Source organism: Ranitomeya variabilis, chromosome 8 (assembly GCF_051348905.1).
Source record: "Ranitomeya variabilis isolate aRanVar5 chromosome 8, aRanVar5.hap1, whole genome shotgun sequence".
NCBI classification, from domain to species: Eukaryota; Metazoa; Chordata; class Amphibia; order Anura; family Dendrobatidae; genus Ranitomeya; species Ranitomeya variabilis.
The window spans coordinates 71,442,404-71,465,594 of NC_135239.1; the positions used below are offsets into that span (position 1 = coordinate 71,442,404).

At 46.1% G+C, this 23,191-nt stretch overlaps 1 protein-coding gene across 2 annotated transcripts; it reads left to right on the top strand.

Moving 5' to 3' along the window:
- Positions 1-6,450: 6,450 nt before the first annotated feature.
- On the top strand, positions 6,451-22,765 carry VCAM1 (vascular cell adhesion molecule 1). Of its 2 annotated transcripts, XM_077277955.1 has the most exons (11): positions 6,451-6,658; positions 7,399-7,680; positions 9,328-9,639; positions 9,757-10,023; positions 10,896-11,156; positions 11,269-11,523; positions 12,375-12,641; positions 13,627-13,893; positions 18,205-18,471; positions 18,623-18,889; positions 21,328-22,752. In XM_077277955.1, exons 1-11 carry the CDS (start codon positions 6,592-6,594, stop codon positions 21,486-21,488), a joined length of 2,673 nt encoding a protein of 890 aa, XP_077134070.1. In that variant the 5' UTR covers positions 6,451-6,591; the 3' UTR covers positions 21,489-22,752. The 2 variants fall into 2 exon arrangements, with proteins under 2 accessions (XP_077134070.1, XP_077134071.1); XM_077277956.1 differs by lacking the exon at positions 18,623-18,889 and having other exon boundaries at positions 21,328-22,765.
- The last annotated feature ends 426 nt before the right edge of the window (positions 22,766-23,191 follow it).

Here is a 23,191-nt window from a genome sequence, read left to right on the forward strand (position 1 = left end):
GGTAAACTAAGTGATACATCGCTGGAATCAGGTTCTCGTTTCCTACATTATGCTGCTCTCATATGAGGTATTAAACCTTGGTGACAGATTCTCTTCAAATGTTTGAATGCAACTAAGCTAAGACAAAACTAATGGTACAGTTAATCTTTTACTGGTAAATTAAGATTTTATGTGCAACAAAATTATAGAGTGCCACTTTAATGTATTGTGTATTATGTACATCATGTTCTCTCTTGCATTTTGTACAGGAATGCTTTTATCTAAAAGTTATGTAATCTTTTAGAAAGTAAAAATGTATGAAGATAGCTTAGTATTATTTTCAGTCTGTTTTCCATTATGCAAGCTGTGGAGACACAGGGGTCAGTAGGTGCTGTACTCCACTAGCCAAAACTGCATGGACCAGGGCTCATCCCACTGAACGCATGCTGACTCGCCAAAATTAAGATTAAAGGAGCTGGGACTTCCAGGGCCAACTAACCCCACCTGTGGCATGCACAGAGAGGAGGTAACTACAAGCTTAGGAAGCTGACAGTCCATAGAGGTACGGGGCCAGGTGACCCGAGGGTTACAACCTGGCTTCTCCGAACATCTTCATGGAGCCGGGTGACCGGTGGGTCCCAAACCTGGCTTTCCCCAAGGCTGGCATCCTGTAGAAAGTCAAATCTGTGTCCGTAGTGATGGAGCCATGATCTGACAGCTATCCTTTAGAGTGTTCCTGGCTGTGATCTCTGGGTCTCTTCGATAACCTGTTATAGAGGCAGATCCCACTTATATAGTTCACAACGGTTGTCTTTCAAGCCATCATCCAGAGGTCAAGAGGAAGTTGTGATGAAATTAACTTGCATTGTTTGAATATTGAATCAATTTGCATAGTTTGTCCTTCTCTGTTTTGCAGGTCAACAAACTAGCTGGCCTTGACAATGTGTAATCAACCTATCAATCCTGCCAGGATCATATTCCTCACCAACCGTTACACCGATGCCTCTACCTTGTGCCAGTCATTACACTGGCTACCCATCCACTCCAGAATCCAGTACAAAACTACTACCCTCATCCACAAAGCACTCCATGGCTCAGCACCACCCTACATCTCCTCTCTGGTCTCAGTCTACCACCCTACCCGTGCCCTCCGCTCCGCTAATGACCTCAGGTTAGCATCCTCAATAATCAGAACCTCCCATTCCCGTCTCCAAGACTTTACACGTGCTGCGCCGATTCTTTGGAATGCACTACCTAGGTTAATACGATTAATCCCCAATCCCCACAGTTTTAAGCGTGCCCTAAAAACGCATTTGTTCAGACTGGCCTACCGCCTCAACGCATTAACCTAACTATCCCTGTGTGGCCTATTAAAAATAGAAAAAAAAACAACAAAAAAACAAACAAACAAACAAACACATAATCAGGTTCCTTGCATCATGTTCTCATACACTTTATACAGTTAATAGCCCTCTGTGTCTGTACTGCTACATACTTAGGCTGTTAACTGGTTCATGCAGCTTTACATGAACACCCGATCCTTACACTATGGCTGGTCCCAATAACTAAAGCAATTGTTACCATCCACCTCTCGTGTCTCCCCTTTTCCTCATAGTTTGTAAGCTTGCGAGCAGGGCCCTCATTCCCCCTGGTATCTATTTTGAACTGTGATTTCTGTTATGCTGTAATGTCTATTGTCTGTACAAGTCCCCTCTATAAGTTGTAAAGCGCTGCGGAATATGTTGGCGCTATATAAATAAAAATTATTATTATTATTATTATTAACAAACATTTATTGTTCAATTACCCTGCGTCTTGATCATCCAGGATAACAACCCAATATGTTACGTCAACTTAAAAGTCAATATTACAGGCTTATAAGAACAACATTTTGCTTTCTTGACCAACCAAAGAACAAACACATAAATTCAAAAGTCGACATACAGATAACATTCTATGCCTCCTGGCTTACTGAAAACAGACGTCTGGATAATTAAGATTAAATACTGTGTCATCACATTGCTTCCTTCTCTTAAAAGGAATCTGTCACCCCCAAAATCGAAGATGAGCTAAGACCACCGGCATCAGGGGCTTATCTACAGCATTCTGGAATGCTGTAGATAAGCCCCCGATGTATCCTGAAAGATTAGAAAAAGAGGTTAGATTATACTCACCCAGGGGCAATCCCGCTGCGGTCCGGTCCGATGAGCGTCGCGGTCCGGTCCGGGGCCTCCCATCTTCTTACGATGACGTCCTCTTCTTGTCTTCATGCTGCGGCTCCGACGCAGGCGTACTTTGTCTCCCCTGTTGAGGGCAGAGCAAAGTACTGCAGTACGCAGGCGCTGGGAAAGGTCAGAAAGGCCCGGCGTCTGCTCACTGCAGTACTTTGCCCGGACCGGACCGGACCGAGACGCCCATCGGACCGGACCACAGCGGGACCGCCCCTGGGTGAGTATAATCTAACCTCTTTTTCTCATCTTTCAGGATACATCGGGGGCTTATCTTCAGCATTACAGAATGCTGTAGATAAGTCCCTGATGCCGGTGGGCTTAGCTCATCTTCGATTTTGGGGGTGACAGGTTCCCTTTAATTAGCCAAACGTGATAGGATTTCAATCATCCTTCTCCATTCATTGTTGACAGTCCATCAGCATGTCTTTATGCACAGACACAAATGTAAGAGGTCTCTCCTTCATGAGAACAAAACTTTGTATCCTTCAGTTTCGTCAGAACATATTCCATGTTTTATTTGCGAATAAACTGCTCACATAATTGACGAGAACCGACTCATATTCAATGCATCTACACATGGTGTCTTCTGTACCCTGTGGTTCTGCGGCGCCCTAGTGTCCTGGTCGTCGCAGTGATGTCATTATCCTTTCAGGGGAGAAGTGATGTCATGTCTGAAGGCAATGAAAGACAACCACATTCAGGTATTACACACATGCAACATGTTCACACTCCAGACCAGAAGGGGGAGCTCTAAGCCTGTTTAGGGTGAACTCCCCTATTTACATCCTGATTTGGAGGACAAGGAGTTCAGTTCCTGTCAGGAAGACAGAAGGAGTGGAGCTCTGCTGGCCTGAAGTGCTGCAACTCCTGGAAAAAGACACAAACAGGTGAACATTCTGCAGAGAGTGTGCAGGAAAGCAGAGCACATGAGAGGAATATCACAGGGAGATCAGCCAGGAACAAGCTGCTCCTTTCTGAGGCGCAGAAGCCGGTAGCTGGGAACACCGAGGGAGCAACTGTCTCTAAGCCTTGCTCCAGAGACCGGCAGGGCAGTTAATTCCAAGTTGGCTGCCCGACCTTAATACCTAAGAAGACTCGGAGGCAAATTGTGGGAGAGGGGCGTCTCTAGGGTCCCTACAAATAAGCTCCAGGCCTACCCCGTCATTCGGGTTGTCCTATCCATATCATCTGGGGGACAGAGAGAGAGATAACATCAGAATCATCTACGAAAGTTGTGAGGACTATCCCGTGGTGCTCAGCAGGGAGGTACTACAACACACAGGCACTAGAGGAAGGCTACTGATTTCCACCTAGATAAGGGGACTCTGGAATTGCCTTCAGACCGACCGGACTCTGCCTGCCCTGTCATCTGGCGCTCCGGGCTGAGGATACCATCTGATGTCTTCAGTAAACAAGGTAAAAGACTGCAAACCTGTCTCCTCGTTCTTCATTGCACCTTGCCCATATATAAACTCTTTTACTGGACACCCCTGAGGGCCACGGACCGGGTCAGCCACCGTGACATCCACCAAACCGCAGGACCCGGCACCGAGTACCCCATTGCCCTACTTAGGGGGCGCTCCAGTTCCTGGATTAAATACGCTCAAGTGTTGGTGGCCTGGTATTCAATCTTTTGAAGCTGGCACAGCTCCAGTAGTTGCTGTTTATTGTTGCGGTTATACATCCACTCTGGTCTTCTTCCCAAGGCAGAGCTGGTAGGGTTTGACATAATGGCATCCAATAAGTGCCATGTAAGCCTCACCTATGGTTTGCTAGGTCTGTCTGTATGCCTCCCTGGTTGTGGAGCCCTTCTATGATGTCTAAAAAAAATCAGTCTAATGCAGCTCCCCCTGGGTTGAGTAATATCCCACTGCTGCCACCAAAATTTGGAGACATGGGGGGGTTAGCGGGTGCTCTAGTTCTCTAGCTGAAACTGCATGGACCAGGGCTCATCCTGCTGAACTTCCGCTCGCCTTGTACCATGGGCATAATACTCAGACGACACAGGGTAAGGGTAAAACAGTGAGGCAATACTTTATTGAACCACAATGAGACTAAAGTAGCTGCTACTTCCAGGGCCGACTATCCCACCTGTGGCATGCACAGAGAGGAGGTAAGGCTACGTTCACATTTGCGTTGTGCGCCGCAGCGTCGGCGCCGCAACGCACAACGCAAATAAAAACGCAGCAAAACGCATGCACAACGCTGCGTTTTGCGCCGCATGCGTCGTTTTTTTCATTGAATTTGGACGCAGCAAAAATGCAACTTGCTGCGTCCTCTGCGCACCGACGCGGGCGCCGCAGCGACGCATGCGGCGCAAAACGCAAGTGCGCCGCATGTCCATGCGCCCCCATGTTAAATATAGGGGCGCATGACGCATGCGGCGCCGCTGCGGCGCCCGACGCTGCGGCGAGGACCGCAAATGTGAACGTAGCCTAACAACAAGCTTAGGAAGCTGACAGTCCCTGAGGTACAAGGCCAGGTGACTGCAGGGACTCTCCATGGAGCCAGGTTTCCTGGCTTCCCCAAATGTATCCATGGGTTCAGTGATGGTCAATGAAGCAGATCTGTATTCGTTTAGCCAGGGCAGTGATTCCCTAAGCTGGCATGGTGTAGAATGTCAAATCTCTGTCCCTCGTGATGGAGCCATGATCTGGCAGCTATCCTGTAGATTGTTTCTGGCTGTGGTTTTGTAAAAAGTCTCTGCTTCTTTAGACCTCAGGGTCCCCAAGATAACCTATAACAGAAGCATATGCCACTTATATAGTTCATAACTGTTGTCCTACAATATGTGATTTTGTTATTTTCATGGCTCAATGTTATAAACTTCTGAGAAGCACCTGGGGGTTCAAGGTGTTCACCACACATCTACATAAGTTCCCTGAGTGGTCTAGTTTCCAAATTGGTGTTACTTGTGGGGTGGTTTTCACTGTTTAGAAACATCGGTGGGTCTCCAAACATGTGACATGGCATCCCCTAATTATTCCAGAACATTTAGTATTCAAAAATTAATTATTAAGTATTCCGATCCCTGCCATCTGCCCAAAAAGTCATTTTTCCCCACATATGGGGTTTCGGCATACTCAGGAGAAACAAAAAAATATGTTTCAAAAATTGTGCTGATGTAAAGTAGACATGTGGGAAATGTTATTTATTACCTATTTTGTGTAACATAACTTTCTGATTTAAGGGTATACAAATTAAAAGTTTGAAAATTGCAAAATTTTCACCACTTTCCGATTTTTTCTTCACAAATAACGTCATATTGAAGCAATATTACCACTATCATGAAGTTATACACCCGCTGTCTGTTTTATATAATTCCTGTCAAGTTATTGTTCAGTAAAAGACAGTTCCTTTTTAAGTGGTGGTCTCCTTCACTGAACTTTATAAGACCTGGTCCTGGCCAGCCGAAGTCACCGGCACCTTGCGGCCTGCAAAGGCGTAGTGCCCCCTGTAGACATAGTCCATGCACCCAGCAGGGAACCCCATTTTCTTGTAGTGTGCCTGGGTGTGGAAGACGAGTACCTCGCCCATGGCTACTGCCCTGCACCACGTTACGGCAACATAAATGGCGCAGAGCATCTTTGGCAGGTTCCAGTATGCAGAGGTAATATCTAAGAAACCAAGGAAGGACAACTGGTGACCCGGCATCATGGTGGTCATTAGCTGAAATACAGATACAGCTAGGTTTACACCATATTAGGGCAATACATTTGTAGTGAAAACTTGAAAAGTCCTACCAATTATATTGCCCATGTGTTGCTCCCATTGTAAAAAAAAATAAATAAAATTTAAAAAGAAAGTATGCTTCACAAAGAGCTTTTGTCAAATATCTCAGAATTTCCTGAAATATTGAATGTAGGGATAATTTACTGTCATGTTAGCCTTATCCTATTAGTATAGTTTGAATTTTCAATGCCCCCTTTTTATTATTGAAACATTATGATGGCTGAGAATAACAATGACTAAAGTCAGGAATTTCCATAACCGTCCAGAGGAGGTCATACTAAGCATTGAACGCTGCAATAGTTTTATATTCCACTAGGGGGCAATGATTTGACTCTCTTTTTATTTTTAATAAGGTTTCAAATTCAGGCTCGTGGTTTCCCCACTAGGAATCCCCCTCCTCCCATCACCTTATAAAAGGTTGTCAGGGATGTCTATTACAGAGCTCCTACAAGGCTGGCACAAAGAGAGCGCAGAACACAAGAGCCTGTGTATGAGAAGTATAGCAGCATTGGAAGTCATTAGCTGCCGAAAACCTGGAATTCACCGACACCCCTACTGGATTTACCTATACTAGATATTCAAGAGCATTAAGAGCTTTTATAGAATCCTACTTTTCTTCTGAAACATCACAAACAAGCGAACCGCCGACATGGCCAAGATCAGACCTGTCACCTTCACATCACTGATGCTCTGCTATCAAATCATCTTTATGCACAGTAAGATTGGTTCTACTTAGTTCTATCATCTATTATCTATCTATCTCATATTTATCTACAGTATCTATCTATCTATCTATTATCTATCACCTATCTATCTATTATCTATCATCTATTATCTATCATCTATCTATTATCTATCTATTATCTATCTATCATCTATTATCTATCTATCTATCACCTATCTATCTATTATCTATCATCTATCTATTATCTATCTATCATCTATCTATTATCTATCTATTATCTATCTATCTATTATCTATCTAATATCTATCATCTATCTATCTATCTATCTATCTCTATCTATCTATTATCTATTTCATATCCATCTATGTATTTTGAAAAAAAAATGGAACAGCACACTTAGGCGGGTGCATCGGCCTCACGGCAAACAATCTGTATACTTGCTAAAGACTTAGAGACAATAAAATGGGAAGCAGCACTCCAAAGATTACATAAAGAGTAAGGTGGACTTTATTGGGTCCACATGGCCACGCCATGTGGACCCAATAAAGTCCACCTTACTCTTTATGTAATCTTTGGCGTGCTGCTTCCCATTTTTTGTCTCTATCTATCTATTATCTATCTATCTATCTATCTATCTATCTATCTATCTATCTATCTATCTATCTATTATCTATCTATCTATCATCAGTATCTGTCATCTGTTCTTTCTATATTATGTGATACAGTGAATGGAGGTTTCGGCTTGTGGCTTATTGTTGTCCTTTCCTCAGCTTCTGCCTTGGATATCACTCTTTTATCACCGAAAACTCCAATCAAGGCTGCAATTGGGGAAGAACTTCATATTACTTGTTTAGCATCCAAATGTAGCAATAAGGAGCCTGGCTTCACATGGTCTCCAGTCACGGATAATTATTTGGGTGGTAATGTAGTTACCGTGGACCAAAAGTCAACCCTAACCATGGAGGTCCGAGCTGAGACGGATGGCACATACCGGTGTACTGTGTCATGTGACAACGCACCGGCAGAGAAGAGCTTCACTATCACGGTCTACTGTAAGTGCCTGATATGATCACCCGTTTACATGATCAAGATGTTACATTGTAAGACATATGGGAGCCGGTACAGAGCGCTGTATGAAGGCATGGCGCTGTGCATACTGCTGTTGGGTTTATGGAGGAGAACAATAGGGAGGCGCAGTGCTGCGAGAACAAAGACAAATAAGGTCCGAACAAAACCGTTTATTACAGTTCCGAAGCAGACTAATGATCAGGGCTCATCCCCACGTTGTCGGCTTTATTGCAGCTGTAACTAATATATTTCAAATAAAGCGCCAGTAACGACACAGGGCGGCGATATTACAACCTGCTCATTGTGAAACTTCCCCTGATGAATGACTTCACTAACAGTCACCTCATAATGCCACATCTACCGTAGTATAAAACAAATTTCCTTTTTTACTTTAAACACAAACTGGTGTGGTGGTCCAAAACCCAATACTGTGGTCTACGTGGCTCAGTGTGTTTCATCTATGTAATCTCCTAGATATAATACATGCTTCTAGTAAAATCTGTAAGACTGTTAGGCCATGTGCACACGCTGCGGATTCCATTGGGGAATTTTCCGCGCGGTTTTGATAAATCCGTAGTGCAAAACTGCTGCGGTTTTTACTGCGGATTTATCGCGGTTTCCATTGCGGTTTCCTCTGCGGGTTTTCACCTGCAGATTTCTATGTGATCAGGTGTAAACCCACAGCGGAATCAGCACAAAGAAGTGACATGCTGCGGAATATAAACCGCTGCGTTTCCGCACGTTTTTTTCCGCAGCATGTGCACTGCGGATTTCGCTTCCCATAGGTTTACATTGTACTGTAAACTCATGGGAAACCGCTGCGGACCCGCAGCTGCGGAAACGCTGCGGTTCTGCAGCAAAATCCGCAGCGTGTGCACATACCCTAATATGGCATGCAGTTTCGGACCGGCCCATGGGAGAGCAGGTCAAACCACCGGTGGGTCCCTGTGCAGGACAAAGTCACTTACCCTCATAATGAGCAGTAGTTGACCCACTAAATTTGATTCTCTATGTACAGACAAAAGCAAAATGAAGATACAATTTAGCTATACAGTTTCCATAGACAGTGTGACAGTGGAATGGGTATAGGGAAGTACTTGGTGACTATGTGTCGCACTGCCATAGGATGGTTTAGTGAGTCCTGCACTGAGCAGGGGGTTGGACACGATGACCCTGGAGGTCTGGAGGTCCCTTCCAAGTCTAACATTCTATAATTCTACGATATTACCTTTGATATGGAAAACTACTATGTTGCTCCTACGCTCCTGCGAGTGGCAGCTAGAGATTAGCAGAATATTGCATTTTAAAGGGGTTATTAATTGGAGAACATCTTAATAGTTCCACTCTGTAGCACAAAGTTAAAGAACCGTATACTTACCTCCTGGACCAGAAAACTGCTGTGATTGAATATGAAGGCAACCGTCAACCACTGATTGTCTGCAGTGGTCACATGACATTGTTATGTCACGTAGCCGGTAGGAGATGCAGCAGGAGGATCAGAGGAGCAGCTCTGGTCCGGGAGGTAATTGCATGTCTTTATTTTTATTTTATGCTGTGAATAGGTCACTGCGAAGCTGCACTTTTAGGTCTACTGTCCGTGATAAGATTAGTAAAGTGATTTTATCTTGCAGCGTTCCCCAGTGATCCCGTTCTACATGTCTCCTCTCTTGTGGTTGGGCAGCCATCACGTATCACCTGCGTCTTCCCCAGCGTCTATCCTGCAGAATGGCTGACAGCTGAAATCCTGATGGATGATATTCCTTTGGCTGCGTATGAGCCTGAAGAGAACACAAATGAGATTGAGAACATCACCCTGACCCATGATGTCCTCCTGGCAGAGGAGATGGACACGTCTACGATCCTATGTTCGGCCAGACTGGAGTTTCCCGATTCTGATGCTGAGCCTATACAGAGGCACACAGCCCAGACGCTCAATCTAATGTGTGAGTAATGGAAACTTGCCATTTTTTTTCTCCTCGTAAACCTAATGCTACCACCATTGCCTGAACTGATGATTTTATTACTTAAGGGGCTGACGATGACTTTTCTTCTATTTTCAGATCCTCCTATAAAACCCCAAATCACTGTCCGACCGTCCACAACTGTAAAAGCTGGTGAGGAAATACATCTCTTATGTTCATCTGACAGTGAATCCCACGTTATCCAATGGGTGAAGCGAGTAGGGGATGTGGAGTATGAAATGTCAGCAGATGAACAGGGGTGGTTAATACTTTCAAATACAGAACCTGAAAATAGTGGGGTATACATCTGCTACGCCCAAAACAGCGTTGGGAAAACATCCTCCCAGCTGGAGATCATTGTGCGAGGTAAGATATTCCTTCACCTGTCAGGTGATTGATGCAGCCCAAGCTGCGGGCAGCATGAACCTAAGGCTGTCCTCTAAAACACTTTGCATTTCAGAGAAAATATTTTTTAAAGACCCAAGCAAACAGGGGTAGTGCCCAGCTCTGCTGCCGGTGATTGACAGCTCTCTCCTTTCTGTGTACATAGGGAAACACCTGTCAATCACCTAAAGTGGCGCTGGGAAGAGCCGGCAAGGTGTGGCACTGAGCTAGTCTCATCTCCGGCTATGGTCCTCAGATCTGGAAAGTAAAGATACTTGGTTGTTATCAACTGGCCAGGCTCTTATTCCTGCTGTCTGCAGTTTGGGCAGCAAGAATCAGGTAGCAGCTACCATAAAGGAAGCCTGTTATCATGAAATGACTGTCCTAACCAAGCACCACTACTCAGTACACTCTTGTCACAGCCGAGCCATTCTGTGCACCTTCTTACCTACCTGTTTCCATCTTTCTTCACCCTCTGATTTCAATGAAGGAAGGGCTGGATGGAAACAAGTAGGTAGCAAGGACCTACTTGTCACTACTTCTCACTACTTCAAATATTGTGCCAATAAAAGCTGTAATTTTACCTCTTATCTCCATTTAGTGGTTCCTTATAAGTATCTGTAGCCGAGTTATTGTCGATCAGTATCTTCTAATACTTGTTTAAGATCATTTTCATTTGTTATCTTTGCATCCTGTGCCAGCATTCAGCTCTTTATAAGAGTCAGATTTTTGGTTTCTTTTATAGATATGTAAACAGATTTTATCAGGCAAGAATAAGACATTAAAATTATCTGTACTAGGACATAAGAAGTAAAAAAAAAACTGCATGCAGTAAATTGTCTTGGTCTTTTCAGGTCCGCCAGAAAATCCCATGCTGTCATTGAAGCCTACAACAACAGTTACAGCAGGAGAAGCGGTTACGATTGAATGCATTGCAAGCAGCGACGCAAATGTAACATTGTGGAAGATCTCGGAAGACGGAGAAATGTTTTTCTTAGACTCGGCAGGGAAAGTCGTGATAGATGAAGCCGATCCAATAGACGCCGCTGTCTACAAATGCACAGCTGAGAATCAGTATGGTGTGAGCGAGACTTCAGAATCCCTCACCGTGGAATGTAAGCGTCTACTTCGCAATATACAATTATTTATGTGTTTATTTATTTGCACACTCTAAAAAAATTTTCTGAAAACTTTTCTAACGTGAAGCAATTTATTTATTTTTTTAAGATCCACCCAGGGAAACAATTCTTTCATCTTCACCCATTGATGTGAACGAAGGAGATATGGTAGTCCTGACTTGTATTTCTCAAGGAGTCCCTACGCCAAATATCTCCATCTCGAAACTTTTACCAACTGGGGAGAGTGTTCTCCTTTCTGAAGACTCAGTGATTGCTTTACCAAAAGTGACCAGTGGGATTTACCAGTGCCAGGCGACTAACAGACTAGGAAGTGAGAAACACAAGTTGGAAGTTAATGTGCGAGGTGAGTGGTCAACATCAACTGGTGGCATCCATGATTAGTTATTGCAGAATGCGGCCATAACTTCTGGATGGCTACATACGTGCTGATGAAATATAAGCTTCTATGGCAGCAATCTCAGGCAACATAATGGAAACACAGAGGTGGGATTTGAAGCATTTAATCCCCAATACAATATCTGTGGCAGAGTATCTTAAGGCCATGTTCACACATTGAGTATTTGGCCAGTATTTTACATTAGTATTTCTAAGCCAAAATCAGGAGTGGAAAAGTATAATAGAAACACGTCACCACTTCTGTATTTATCACCCACTCCTGGTTTTGGCTTACAAATACTGAGGTCAAATACTGACCAAATACTGAACATGTGAACGTGGCCTAAAGATCACACATGTCTTGTCTCATCTGGAGAACGGGGTGGTAGGTCAGGTCTTGTGTGCTATTAGAACGTCTGCATCCCTATTGTTAAAAAAGACCTGTCACTTGCCATAACATTGTCATTACCTGGTCTAATTGCCACCATTCATCTGAATCTGGTGTAGTCTCTCTTCCTAGTATGTAGATTTGGTCTTGTTAGTCAAGGAGGCGAGATCCTCAAGAAGATACCCAGAAGAGTTGAGGACCACATCAGCTTGGCTAACAAGACTACATTTACATAGAAGGAAGAGGAGGGCATATTTCAGGAACGGAGAGTCACAGGAACAAGAAAGAAAAACGAAAATCCAGATTCAAAAGAGCAGGTAATTACATATCTATGGTAAGTGACAGGTCCAACCCATCTGTTCACGTCACAGCAAATTCATTAACATTAACATCTTTAGTTTAGCTTTGACATTCTATTTCTATTTTGACAGTTCCCCCCAAAAATACATTTCTAACTATCACGCCATCACATACGGTGAGAAATGGCGACGGTGTACATATCCGGTGCTTATCTGAAGCTTCCCCTGCCCCTCAATTGGTGCTGAAGATGAAAACAGAGCTGGGCACAACGGAGCTGGCATCGGAGCATGGGCTGTACAGGATACCACACGCTGCAGGAGAGCACGCAGGGACCTACCTCTGTGAGGCATCAAATATCATTGGAGAGGAAACTGCAGAGGCCACGCTGACTGTACAAGGTGAGACCCATGTATGAAAGCTTTCTACTGAAATCGCAGCAACACATTGTAACATTGGATGTAATTATTTTGTTTAGTGTCACGTTGTGACCTGCGATTGCAACAGTGTGGTATATGTTTCCAAATGTGTTCGATTTTATGTCATTAGTTGCACGTCACACACTATTCATTTGCTATAGACTTCAATGCAACTCATAAGCACCATGCGACTTGTCTGCCTGTGTTTTTTACACTGAAATCAGAGCTGTAAAATAGTCGCCATTAAAGAAAATAATCATGATGCTTCAGCCCCATGAAGTCAAAATAATGCACACATGTAGCAACCTTCAAAATGATGTAGATATTGACCTCCACATCCTACTGCAGCATGGAAGCCCAGCCTCATGATTATATGAAATCTGTGACACAAGAATTCAACATGACTAGATACTAACGTAAAGTAGAATTCCAGGCTTAGACTACAAGTCTGCAGTCACTCCATGTGACTGCAGACTTGTGAATCCTCACATTGCGCGCACTACACACTGTGAGGATTCTCTGATGCCGGCGCTGGGAGCGGCAGATGCGTGACCGCTAGTATTAAAGTTGCATACATGCAGTCACTTGCTGATTAGATGTGCACGGCCGCTCTCAATGCAAGTGTATTGAGAGAGACTGGACATGTCTAGTCCGAATGTGGCCGGAAGTATGCAAATGAAATACTTGCTCCCAGCAGCGGCACCAGAGAATCCTCACAGTGTGTAGTGCACGCAATGTGAGGATTCACAAGTCTGCAGTACCATAGAGTGACTGAAGACTTGCAACCTGAGGCTGGACAACCCTTTTAACATGGCAAAATCAAGACAATAAAACTAAAATATCTGAATGTAATGATTTAAATGTATTTATTTAATTTATTTAAATCAAGCTACCACCCAAATTTTAGTCCAATATTGTCAAATTATTCTTTTCTATTCTCCATTACATTTCTTATTCTACCCAACAGCTGCCCCCCAGAATACGCAAATCTCTATAACTCCATCCTCTGTAGTAAGCAAAGGAGATAACGTACATATAAGATGCACTTCCGAGGCATCTCCCGCTCCTAGATTGGCCCTGAAGATGAAGATGGAACATGATGTGGTTGATCTGGTGGCTGAAGATGGAGAATACATCATTTCAAGTGCTGAAGAGAGACACATAGGACTATATATCTGTGAATCCACCAACGTGGTTGGGAGTGAGATTGTAGAGGCCGTGCTTAATGTACAAGGTGAGACCTGTTTATAATACTACTAGATGGCAGCCCGATTCTAAAGAATCGGGAGTCTAGAATCCATATATACTTTATTTATTCAAATGTAAGAATAATACAATTAATAAATAATAGTAAGAAAGAACAAAAAATGGCTGCACTCACCAGCTCTTGACAATTCTTGACAGTACGGCACATTTCTGATTGGTCGCTCGCGGCAGGCGGCAACCAATCAGAAAAGTGCCGCGCACCACGAAGGCATATATCTTTGTCCACCCTGAGCGGGTGTAGGACGCTGGTGACGTCACTTATCTCCGGACATTATCTCTGGACAAAGCCACGGAAGTTGGCACAAATTGCCGGAAGTAATATTCTAGGCAATTATATATTAGATTTTAATGTTATCAGTGTTTACCTTTGAACGTTTATATTGTATTGTCCTGTCACCAGCCATGTGTACGATTATCGGCCGAAAGCCTCTCTGGAACCAATAATCACCCCATGTAAAGGTATCTTTATAAGTTAAAGATTCAGAATACTATGACTTTTATCATATCCTGAACAGTCAAGTTTTTTATGAACCGTTAAGGTTTTCTGGTTGAAGTAAAAAAAACTCTGAGTGTTTACAGTTTGAAACCATAAATTGTTGAAAAATTATGTCATTCTTGAGTATATCACTCAATGGTGCTCATAAACGTGTCAAATTTGATCTATAATATACTTTAATATACGTTACTTTAATCTTTAATATACTTTAGAACAGGGCCCCAGACATCACACAGGGGGTCTGAAACACCGCACAGTGGTCCAAAATATCGCTGTGCTCTGCCTGGGGCCCCATATGCTGCCTGGGGCCCCTGTGCTCTGCCTGGGGCCCCATATGCTGCCTGGGGCCCCTGTGCTCTGCCTGGGGCCCCTGTGCTCTGCCTGGGCCCCATGTTCTGCCTGGGGCCCCTGTGCTCTGCCTGGGGCCACTGTGCTCTGCCTGGGGCCCCATATGCTGCCTGGGGCCCCTGTGCTCTGCCTGGGGCCCCATATGCTGCCTGGGGCCCCTGGGCTCTGCCTGGGGCCCCATAGGCTGCCTGGGGCCCCTGTGCTCTACCTGGGACCACTGTGCTCTGCCTGGGGCCCCATATGCTGCCTGGGGCCCCATGTTCTGCCTGGGGCCACTGTGCTCTGCCTGGGGCCCCATAGGCTGCCTGGGGCCCCTGTGCTCTGCCTGGGACCACTGTGCTCTGCCTGGGGCCCCATATGCTGCCTGGGGCCCCTGTGCTCTGCCTGGGGCCACTGTGCTCTGCCTGGGGCCCCATATAGTGCCTGGGGCCCCTGTGCTCTGCCTGGGGCCCCATATGCTGCCTGGGGCCCCTGTGCTCTGCCTGGGGCCCCATGTTCTGCCTGGGGCCCCTGTGCTCTGCCTGGGGCCACTGTGCTCTGCCTGGGGCCCCATGTTCTGCCTGGGGCCACTGTGCTCTGCCTGGGGCCCCATAAGCTGCCTGGGGCCCCTGTGCTCTGCCTGGGACCACTGTGCTCTGCCTGGGGCCCCATATGCTGCCTGGGGCCCCTGTGCTCTGCCTGGGGCCACTGTGCTCTACCTGGGGCCCCATATGCTGCCTGGGGCCACTGTGCTCTGCCTGGGGCCCCATATGCTGCCTGGGGCCCCTGTGCTCTGCCGGGGCCCCATATGCTGCCTGGGGCCCCTGTGCTCTGCCTGGGGCCCCTGTGCTCTGCCTGGGGCCCCATGTTCTGCCTGGGGCCTCTGTGCTTTGCCTGGGGCCACTGTGCTCTGCCTGGGGCCCCATATGCTGCCTGGGGCCCCTGTGCTCTGCCTGGGGCCCCATATGCTGCCTGGGGCCCCTGTGTTCTGCCTGGGGCCCCTGTGCTCTGCTTGGGGCCCCATATGCTGCCTGGGGCCCCTGTGCTCTGCCTGGGGCCCCTGTGCTCTGCCTGGGGCCCCATGTTCTGCCTGGGGCCCCTGTGCTCTGCCTGGGGCCACTGTGCTCTGCCTGGGGCCCCATATGCTGCCTGGGGCCCCTGTGCTCTGCCTGGGGCCCCATATGCTGCCTGGGGCCCCTGTGCTCTGCCTGGGGCCACTGTGCTCTGCCTGGGGCCCCATAGGCTGCCTGGGGCCCCTGTGCTCTGCCTGGGACCACTGTGCTCTGCCTGGGGCCCCATATGCTGCCTGGGGCCCCTGTGCTCTGCCTGGGGCCACTGTGCTCTGCCTGGGGCCCCATATGCTGCCTGGGGCCCCTGTGCTCTGCCTGGGGCCCCATATGCTGCCTGGGGCCCCTGGGCTCTGCCTGGGGCCCCATAGGCTGCCTGGGGCCCCTGTGCTCTACCTGGGACCACTGTGCTCTGCCTGGGGCCCCATATGCTGCCTGGGGCCCCATGTTCTGCCTGGGGCCACTGTGCTCTGCCTGGGGCCCCATAGGCTGCCTGGGGCCCCTGTGCTCTGCCTGGGACCACTGTGCTCTGCCTGGGGCCCCATATGCTGCCTGGGGCCCCTGTGCTCTGCCTGGGGCCACTGTGCTCTGCCTGGGGCCCCATATAGTGCCTGGGGCCCCTGTGCTCTGCCTGGGGCCCCATATGCTGCCTGGGGCCCCTGTGCTCTGCCTGGGGCCCCATGTTCTGCCTGGGGCCCCTGTGCTCTGCCTGGGGCCACTGTGCTCTGCCTGGGGCCCCATGTTCTTCCTGGGGCCACTGTGCTCTGCCTGGGGCCCCATAAGCTGCCTGGGGCCCCTGTGCTCTGCCTGGGACCACTGTGCTCTGCCTGGGGCCCCATATGCTGCCTGGAGCCACTGTGCTCTGCCTGGGGCCACTGTGCTCTGCCTGGGGCCCCATATGCTGCCTGGGGCCACTGTGCTCTGCCTGGGGCCCCATATGCTGCCTGGGGCCCCTGTGCTCTGCCGGGGCCCCATATGCTGCCTGGGGCCCCTGTGCTCTGCCTGGGGCCCCTGTGCTCTGCCTGGGGCCCCATGTTCTGCCTGGGGCCTCTGTGCTTTGCCTGGGGCCACTGTGCTCTGCCTGGGGCCCCATATGCTGCCTGGGGCCCCTGTGCTCTGCCTGGGGCCCCATATGCTGCCTGGGGCCCCTGTGCTCTGCCTGGGGCCCCTGTGCTCTGCTTGGGGCCCCATATGCTGCCTGGGGCCCCTGTGCTCTGCCTGGGGCCCCTGTGCTCTGCCTGGGGCCCCATGTTCTGCCTGGGGCCCCTGTGCTCTGCCTGGGGCCACTGTGCTCTGCCTGGGGCCCCATATGCTGCCTGGGGCCCCTGTGCTCTGCCTGGGGCCCCATATGCTGCCTGGGGCCCCTGTGCTCTGCCTGGGGCCACTGTGCTCTGCCTGGGGCCCCATAGGCTGCCTGGGGCCCCTGTGCTCTGCCTGGGACCACTGTGCTCTGCCTGGGGCCCCATATGCTGCCTGGGGCCCCTGTGCTCTGCCTGGGGCCACTGTGCTCTGCCTGGGGCCCCATATGCTGCCTGGGGCCCCTGTGCTCTGCCTGGGTGTAGGACACTGGTGACGTCACTTATCTCCGGACATTAGCTCCGGACATTAGCTCCGGACATTAGCTCCGGACATTATCTCCGGACATTAGCTCCGGATAAAGCCACGGAAGTTGGCACAAATTGCAGGAAGTAGTATTCTAGGCAATTATATATTAGATACCCAGAGTAAATGTTAGATGCTGTATATGCTTAAATGGTTATTCCCCAAAATTCAAGCTATCCTCTATACATTGGATAGGGGGGTAGCTTGTTGATCACTTGGCCTCCAATGAACTTGAGATGGGGGCTCTGGCACCCAAAAACAAGGCTCTGCAGCCCCATCAGGAAGGAAAAAAAGTGGACATTCTTCACCTCCGCTCCAATCATTGCTAATGGGAATACAGCTTTCTCTGGCAGCCACATAGACAATGAATGGAGCAGAGGTTGACCATGTGCATTCAACATAAGACTGCAAGGCTCTGCTCCCAGAGTTCCCAAGTCCTGATCTCAGGATTGCTGGGTGCCCCAGCAGTTGGACCCATAGTGAGCAGAAGGTTGTCCCCTATTCTATCGATTAGGGATAACTTGTCTTTTTGAAGAAAAAAAAACTTTAACGTATTTTAGAAAGTTTCTACTTCTGCATCATATCAGAGATGTATCTACAAGGAGTGCAGAGATGATAGCTGCACTAGGGGCTTTAAAGGACCTTCTGTCTTTTATCAGGAGGTCCATCATGTAGATAATGCAGGGCAGGTGGGTGCCCTATTACAGATACAGTATTGAGGTCCAGGTGCCTTATAATATATGTCTGTTTGATCCTGCAAAGCTAAGTTTGTATGTTTCTTTCACAGTTCCACCCCAAAACACCTATATTACCATATCTCCATCGGAAGTCGTGAGAGAGGGTGACATAGTACAGATTTGGTGTTCTTCAGAAGGCTCTCCAGACCCTAAACTTGTCCTGAAAATGAGAACAGAAGATGAATTACTTAGCCTGGAATCAAGTGATGGATTTTACAATATAAGTCATGCAGAAATCGAGAATGCAGGAACATACATCTGTGAGTCTACCAACGTGCTGGGACTGGAAGTAGCTCTGAACACACTGACTGTACAAAGTGAGTATACAAATTATCAGTCATTAACAGATTTTCAATATGGAGCACAACAATGTATTCTATACAGAACCTAGTTGTAATTTCATAAGGCAGACAAGATATCTGATTTATACCATCTTCCATACTAATAACCTCATACATTTTCTTCCAGTTCCACCACGAAACACCACAGTGGTTGTGACTCCATCACAGAACATCATAGAAGGTGATACAGTCACTATCACTTGTGAGACCCACAGCATCCCATCTCCAACCATCATTCTTCAGAAAGTGTGTGACCAGAATAACACAGTGCTACAGACCCAAAATGGCACCTTTACACTGCACAATGTCACCCGCAATGACACCGGAACATACACCCTCAAAATCTTTAATAGTGCTGGAAATGAAACAGAGGTCATCAATATCGTTGTGGCAGGTGAGCAGCATTTATAGTAGGTTATCTGTAAGCTTCCGTCAGAGAATTTGGGTAGACTGACTTTTCTTTTTAATGTTCATTTGGGTAAGGCCACTTTTACACATCTATATAATGGTTACCATCCAAGAGAAATGGAATGATTTTTTTCTCAGGTGTCATTCTTGGTGCTTTCTAGTTTGTTCTGCTTTTTTGACTCAATGAAGCAGGTAGACTTTCTAAACTTTTTTATCCATTAAACCTTAAAAACCTGTCCCTAGGATTTTCCCATATAAAGTAGGGTCAGAACCTGTAACCCTCATATACAGAATTATAGAATGCTGCATATATGTCTCCAAACCGCTCAGCATACTACTAAACATAGCTTTTATTATACTCACCTACAAGGCTGTCCCGTCTGATGGGCATCTTTGGTCTTGATCCATCGCCTCCTTCTTGCTATCGCCATCCTCTTTCCAAGCTTCGTGTAGATGACATGTCCTACCTCATCCACTCAGTGTTCCCCCATCGCTCTCCTGAGCAGGCGCAGTTCTCTCTGCTCTGCCAAGGACAGGGCAAAGCACCGTAATGTGCATGCGCAGGGAAAGGCCAAAGAGCGCATGCGCAGGAAATACAGAAGCATACCTGTGCAGGAGTGCGATAGCGGGGAGACTGTGTGGATGACGTAAGACTCATCATCTACATGAAGCAAGAAGGAGGAAGGTGATCACAAGAAGAGAGGAGGTGCTGTATCAAGACCAGCGACGCCCATCTGCCCCGTAGGTGAGTAGAATAAAAGCTACTTTTGTGTTATGCAGAGCACATTGGCAGCATATATACAGAATTCTAGCATGGTGTAACACAGGACTTAAAGGTGCTGGCCCTACTATACATGGGGAAAACCTGCTGAAAGGTTCCCTTTAACAATGTTTCAGTTTAAGGGACGAGACTATTACACGGACGTGTGCTCTCCAGGTAAAAATCAGACCACACACTGACCAATGTAATTCACGCGGACGTATTGGACTGCTCTAGGATGTGTCACAGGGTTGTGTGAATGCAGACCTAGCCATGAAAACCCACACACAGGAAACCATATATTACCCTCTAGGAACTGAAAGCGAGAAATGTAACGTCTTTTCGGTTGACATCAGACGTGCACCTGGTGTAAAGTACAGAAGCATTGAGTACATTTGCATATTACTGACATATTCAGGCACACAGCTGCTGAGCTAATACTTATTACAGTTACTGAAAAGTCAGTATTGCAGCGCTTCTATTAACCCAGTTTGCATTTGTGAACTCTTTGTGACGTATTCACCACGTAACAGTCTAAATGGAATGGGCAATAAAGAGAATGGTGAAAATGGTTCCGGAAATTTGTGCACATGGAGATTAGTCTGCATGTAATCACTGAACCATGCGGATTATACCAATACATTCTATTGGGGAAATTCATGCTAGTCTCCGCAAGAGAAATTGACATGCTGCAGTCTGGAAAGACAGGCTGCATGTCAGTCTCCGCTGATAATCCACATGTGTCGGACGCATAGTAACATGGGATTTTTTGAAATCTCATCCACTATGCTGTAACATCTGGTCGCTGCGGGTTTCAGGCTGCATAAATACGCAGCGTCCAACCCACAGCAACTCCAGATCGTGGGCACATACCCCTAGGAATCATTTAGTAAAATAGTGTTGTAATGAACAATGTTCCATAATTAATTTTGGCATATCCATTGAGCATAGATACTATTGTGGCCCAGAGTTGTTGCAGATGTCTTGATATTCCTGGAAATTGGTACATTGGTCAAAATCCTATCATTGAAAGTCAACACTAGTGATATCACTTTTTCAATTCTTTTCCCTTTTCATATATCGCCAAATACCACTACATTGAAGAGCTCTAGGGTTTAACATGATGTTGTTGTTCATTCGGTGCTTTTCCGTGGAGGGGAGTAGATTTGGTAAAACTTGTGCCTCTCACAGAATTCGCAGATGGTACTGAGCTTGATCACGTTGACGATCAATGGTGGATGCTTATGTTAAAGATTGTATGAGATTTAACAGAGAAGAAATGGAATGAACTTGTGCTACACTGGTGATTTTGCAAGTTGTAAATTATCAGTTCAGACTTTGATTCCCGTAAAGTACAGTATATTAGCATCACATATAACAAGGAACTGTCCCTGCTATTTAACAAGTAGATTTATGTTTTAGTCTTTTTGCTATATGTATGATATTCGACATGCATGCTACTGACAGAGAGTTAAGGTCAATGTCTATTTTGGCTTTGTGCATGGGCACCTGCTCATATTCCCATTAATATACATTACTGCTGAGCCTGACCCCCCACTCTGTCTATAGAAGCAGCATCTGTTATGTCCTATCAATGGGATCAGTCGCTCCCATCCTGCTGCCCGTTCACTCTTTTAACCATCCCCCCTTTCTTTGTCTAACAGAACGACAACAGGACCCAAGATTCAACCCCACGTCCACAATTATTTTTGGCTCTGTGGCTTTTGTGTCAGTCGGGGTTATTGGATCCATCATTTATCATCTCAAGAAGGCAAAGGTACAAGGATCATACAGTTTGGTAGAGGCTTTGAGAAGCAAAGTATGACTTCACACATATTGGATTTGATGACTATTTCCATGTGCTGCTGTGGGACACAGCTTGTACGTTTCTGTGGGCATTGAATGGCACTTGTGGTAGCACATGCCATCTGAGAGACGTTCAGATGACTCCATGATAAGCTTGGGCTGTCGGAATCTGTGTTTTGTGGTACTTGCAAAGAGTCTGGAAGAAAAAAAAAACATCCAAACCCAATTCTTCTGCAATAATAGACTGAAGCAAACTAAGACTGTTCTCAAAAGGAAGAACTCTCGGACCCAGATACCGGGAGCCCTGTGTGTGAAGGATCACTATTTGCACTTAGATTTTCGTGTGTTGTACAGAGTGATAATGACGATATTAATGTGTAGAAGCTGCTCCCATCTGAATGTTGTGTTATGTCGGCACGTTATTTCTGACTGTTCTGTCCTCATTCTCATATGTCTGTTTTATATGTGGTGGAGATGTGCTACGTGTGGTGAATTTTAATGTGGCCTTTCTCCTTAGGCAGAGCTGAGCTCTAGTCATCTTTTGTTGGTCATTGAAATGAAATCTAAATAATTGAGAGGATCAAACCCAGAACCAAAAGAGTGGGAATTCTGCTATACTGGAAACAAAGCAAATAGAGGGTCTCATTGTTGTGAGGAACATGTGTAAAATCACAGAACCCTGCTAGTAAAACTACATATCATTAATTCCATTTACCATCTGCATTACCATACATTCTGCATCACATTTACATTACCGACTTATCATCAGTAATTCAGCTTTTTTTATTCATAAACATGAGTTGCAGTCAACCCAGCATTACTTTTCAGATACCGCACATGACCCGCCATTGTGGTTACTGAGGGTTTAACTGATAAGCAGCAAAGGTACGAAAAACTAGACACCATTGTTATAGCTAAGAATGTAGGTCCAATCCTTGACAGCAGTAGGATGTACAGGGTGGGCCATGTATATGGATACATATAAAATGGGAATGGCTGGTGATATCAACTTCCTGTTTGTGGCACATTAGTATATGGGAGGGGGAAAACTTCTCAAGATGGGTGGTGACCATGGTGGCCATTTTGTAGTTGGACAAATTGGATCCAGCTTTATAAATGGCCCACCCAGGTGTGTCCATATAAATGACCCACCCTGTACAATAATCAAGAAGAAAATAATTACCTACAAAAAATGGCCTATTGTACCTGTTACAAGCTATGTACTGTTAACGTCAGAAAAAACTGAATGTATAAACCAATAAAAATGACTAAAAGTAAAACGTAATACGAATAATCAATCTTTATTGTATTATTATTATTATTATTATTATTATTTACATGCATAAAAGCAATTAAGAATACAGAGAATTCTCATGTTAACAAATCAAAAGGAAGAGTATGCATAATTATTGTTCATAAAGTATAGCTAAATACACTAAGGCAGGCACGGTTGCATGTGAATTATGCTCCCCCAGAAATTAGCTTAAGGTGCGTTTCGCCGTTGGTTCCTCAAAGGGCAAAACAAACAGATTTATCCTATGAGGAAGCGATGGCGAAACACACATTGGTTGCATACTTGGGGAGTATGATTCCAATGTAACTCAGGTAAATATTATACACTTTATCTACCTTGCCTGTGAGTCTTGTGTGCCTGGTTTGATGTCAAACATGATCCATGTGTAATGATTTCTTACTTAGATATTGTTGTAGAAAATGAAGCTG